The sequence below is a fragment of the Myotis davidii genome, unplaced genomic scaffold (genome assembly GCF_000327345.1).
Source record: "Myotis davidii unplaced genomic scaffold, ASM32734v1 scaffold741, whole genome shotgun sequence".
Taxonomy (NCBI): Eukaryota; Metazoa; Chordata; class Mammalia; order Chiroptera; family Vespertilionidae; genus Myotis; species Myotis davidii.
In genome coordinates, this window is record NW_006291250.1 from 464,470 (window position 1) to 467,182 (window position 2,713).

Consider the following 2,713-nt stretch of genomic DNA (forward strand, 5'->3'; position numbering starts at 1 on the left):
TCCCCAGCCCTGTCCCCCCCACTACCCACGCCCAGTTCCCCGTTCACCATCTGGCAATTGGAGCCTGATGGCCGAGGGAAGGGACCAAGAGGTCGGCTGTTCCTGCCCACTTCCCGGCCCCACCCCCACTGCGGGTTGCTTTCTATGTGTGGGGTGACCATGAACAGTGGGGTGGGGCCTTGGCCTGGTGCTGCCCGTGTCCTTGCCACCCACCCCCGGTTCCCCTTTTACCATCAGGTGATTGGAGCCTACTGGCCAGGGAAAGGGACCGAGAGGCGGTCAGTGCATCTCATAGTGACTGGAAAAGCTCGGTCCTTCCTGGTTCTACCATTAGGGTCAATTTGCATATTATCCTTTTATTATATAGGATTCCAGTTATTTATACATTGTTTCTGGCATGTGCCCTGACTGGAGATTGAACCCACAACCTTGGTGTATCAGGATGATGCTCTAACCAGCTGAGCTATCAGGCCAGGATTAAAGACCTTATAGTTTATCATAGGACTGCTGACCCGCAAATATTACAGTCTTGAGTGTCCTGTGTCTATGCCCCTCAGGATGGTCCAGATAAATTCAGTTCTGGTAGAGGGCTTGCTGGGCAAGTATTCCTTTAGAGAGAGAGATGAGAGAGAACCAGAGAGAGACATGGGTGATGGGAAGCTCAGCAGAGACTGATGCAACAAATGCCACCCCCTGCCCTGCCCACAGCCAGAACTGGACTCTTACCTGGCCACAGATCCTGCTGAGTGGGGCGGCAATGCAGTTGGACTTTGTGCCTGGGACCTTAAACCTGACAGTGGCCCGATTCTGAGAGCCCCAGGACTCAAGGCAGCAGTGCTGGAAGCAGGGCCAGAAGGTGCAGCTGTGGCCACAGAGGCGGGTGTGGTTCAGGGACAGGACGGTGCCCTCATCACAGCACTGCTCCAAGGGGTTGTAGATCTCATCCCCGCACTTGGGTGCTGGATGGCACATCCACAGACCAGTATCTGAACAAGCCAGAGCAGAATGGGCTCCAGGATGGGTCTTAGACCTTGGAAGCCTCCTCCCACTTAAAGTGCCACCTCCTCCCTCCTCCTTCCACCTTTCTCACCTGTGAGTCCTTCTGAGTCTGAGAACAGGAGTTCAAAAATGAAGACGGCAGCTGAGAAGCAGAAGGGGAATGAGAATAATGCTGGAGAGTAGCCTGGTTGCTGTCATTGGGCCCAAGATGATGCCAATGAGCTTCTTTCATTGCTAACAGCTCACAGTGGATTTTGAGACGGACTCTGGGTGGAAGGGAGGGCTCTAGGAAGAGCTAAGATTCTGAAATTTGCAGGTTGGGGGAGAGATTGTAATGCAGTCAGACATGTTACAGGGGGCGGGTTTAGGGGGTGGGAAGCCAATAATAGAGTAGGAGAGCGAATTAAGTGTGAGGTTCAGAGGTACAGTATGGGTGTGATAACACATATGCTAGACTTGGTGTCCTCTTACCAAAGATTCTGGACAACATGGTTCTTGATGACCCTCCAGAGTAGTTGATGGTAGAGCAGCAGGACAACTGGGTGTGGGACCGTAGACTGTGACTTCTATAGACAAGAGAAGGACAGGGCTGCCAGAAAGAGAGGTGCATGAAGAGTCATAGTTGCATGAAAGAAAAAAACACATTAACATTTTAATAAATTGTTCCTGAACAAGTTCCAAGTGATTTCCATCTTCCCAGATATCTCAAAGCCTCAGGGTGAATACTACTTAGGAACCTTTCCAAGTTGTGTTGTGTTTTTATTTGAACATGGCTCCAGGGAAACCCAGTTAGCAAAGACTTGTTGGCACGTCACCCACCAAATGCTGGCTTGTCCTAGACTTCCCACATACTGGCACATAATCCACCTCCAAACCCGCACTATCTATAATTCTTCTGAGTTTTTTAGGGGAAATTATGAAGTTTCAGCATGATCTAGAAGAAGAGCAGGGCCTGCAGGTAGGGAGAATAAAAAAGGAACTGATAGACGTACGATAGACCCTCTGGGATTCATAAAACCGACTGAAAGGGCACCTTGTAGAGTGCCTGGTCCAAAGAAAGGCTCCATCCATGATTCTCACTGTTATTGTATTGTCACCATCACTGTTGTTGCCACAAGATAATAAGTGAGTTATTCCATGGCCCCTCTGTCTCTGCTGCCCCCCACCCCCCACCTCCTGCCATGTCACAGTGAATAGGTTGGGAAGGTGAAAGAGAGGAGGCAGAGACTTTCAGACCTGGTAAAGCTCATGGTTAGTGGAGGGACTCCCTCCTCTTATTAAGTGTATGTGCAGTACTTTAGTATGAGAGGTCCATGCATTTACATGTATTAGCCCTCCTCTCTTAATTTGGCAGGTGTCTGTGTGGGTTGGTATATACATTGGCAGGTTTCCTTAATGTGTCCTCTTCCCCACGCACCTGTCAGGAGTCCCACCTGTGGAGACTCACCTCCCATTTACACAGCACAGCTGCTGGGGGCACAGCCCTGGGGGAACTCTGCTCCTCTTTCCTAAATGAATGAGCTTAGTGCTTCATTCGTAATTCTCAACCTACAGGCAAGGAATTCCTGACTAAAATAGAAAGCCCCCGATAAACAGCACAACTGACTTCGAAGCAAAACCATAAGCTATTCCTAGAGGACTTCATGTCTGTGTAATCAAATAGTCGACATAGAAATCCCACAGAAGCTCCTGTGGAGCCAGAGGCACAGCTGAT

General features: G+C 49.9%; 1 protein-coding gene across 1 annotated transcript; it reads right to left on the reverse strand.

Moving 5' to 3' along the window:
• Positions 1-472: 472 nt before the first annotated feature.
• Positions 473-1,523, reverse strand: IGFL4 (IGF like family member 4). Its single transcript, XM_015564402.1, has 4 exons — positions 1,471-1,523; positions 1,091-1,141; positions 727-986; positions 473-608 (listed from the first exon to the last, which is right to left on the reverse strand). The coding sequence occupies exons 1-4, from the start codon at positions 1,487-1,489 to the stop codon at positions 522-524; spliced, it is 417 nt and encodes a 138-aa protein (XP_015419888.1). The 5' UTR covers positions 1,490-1,523; the 3' UTR covers positions 473-521.
• Positions 1,524-2,713: the final 1,190 nt, after the last annotated feature.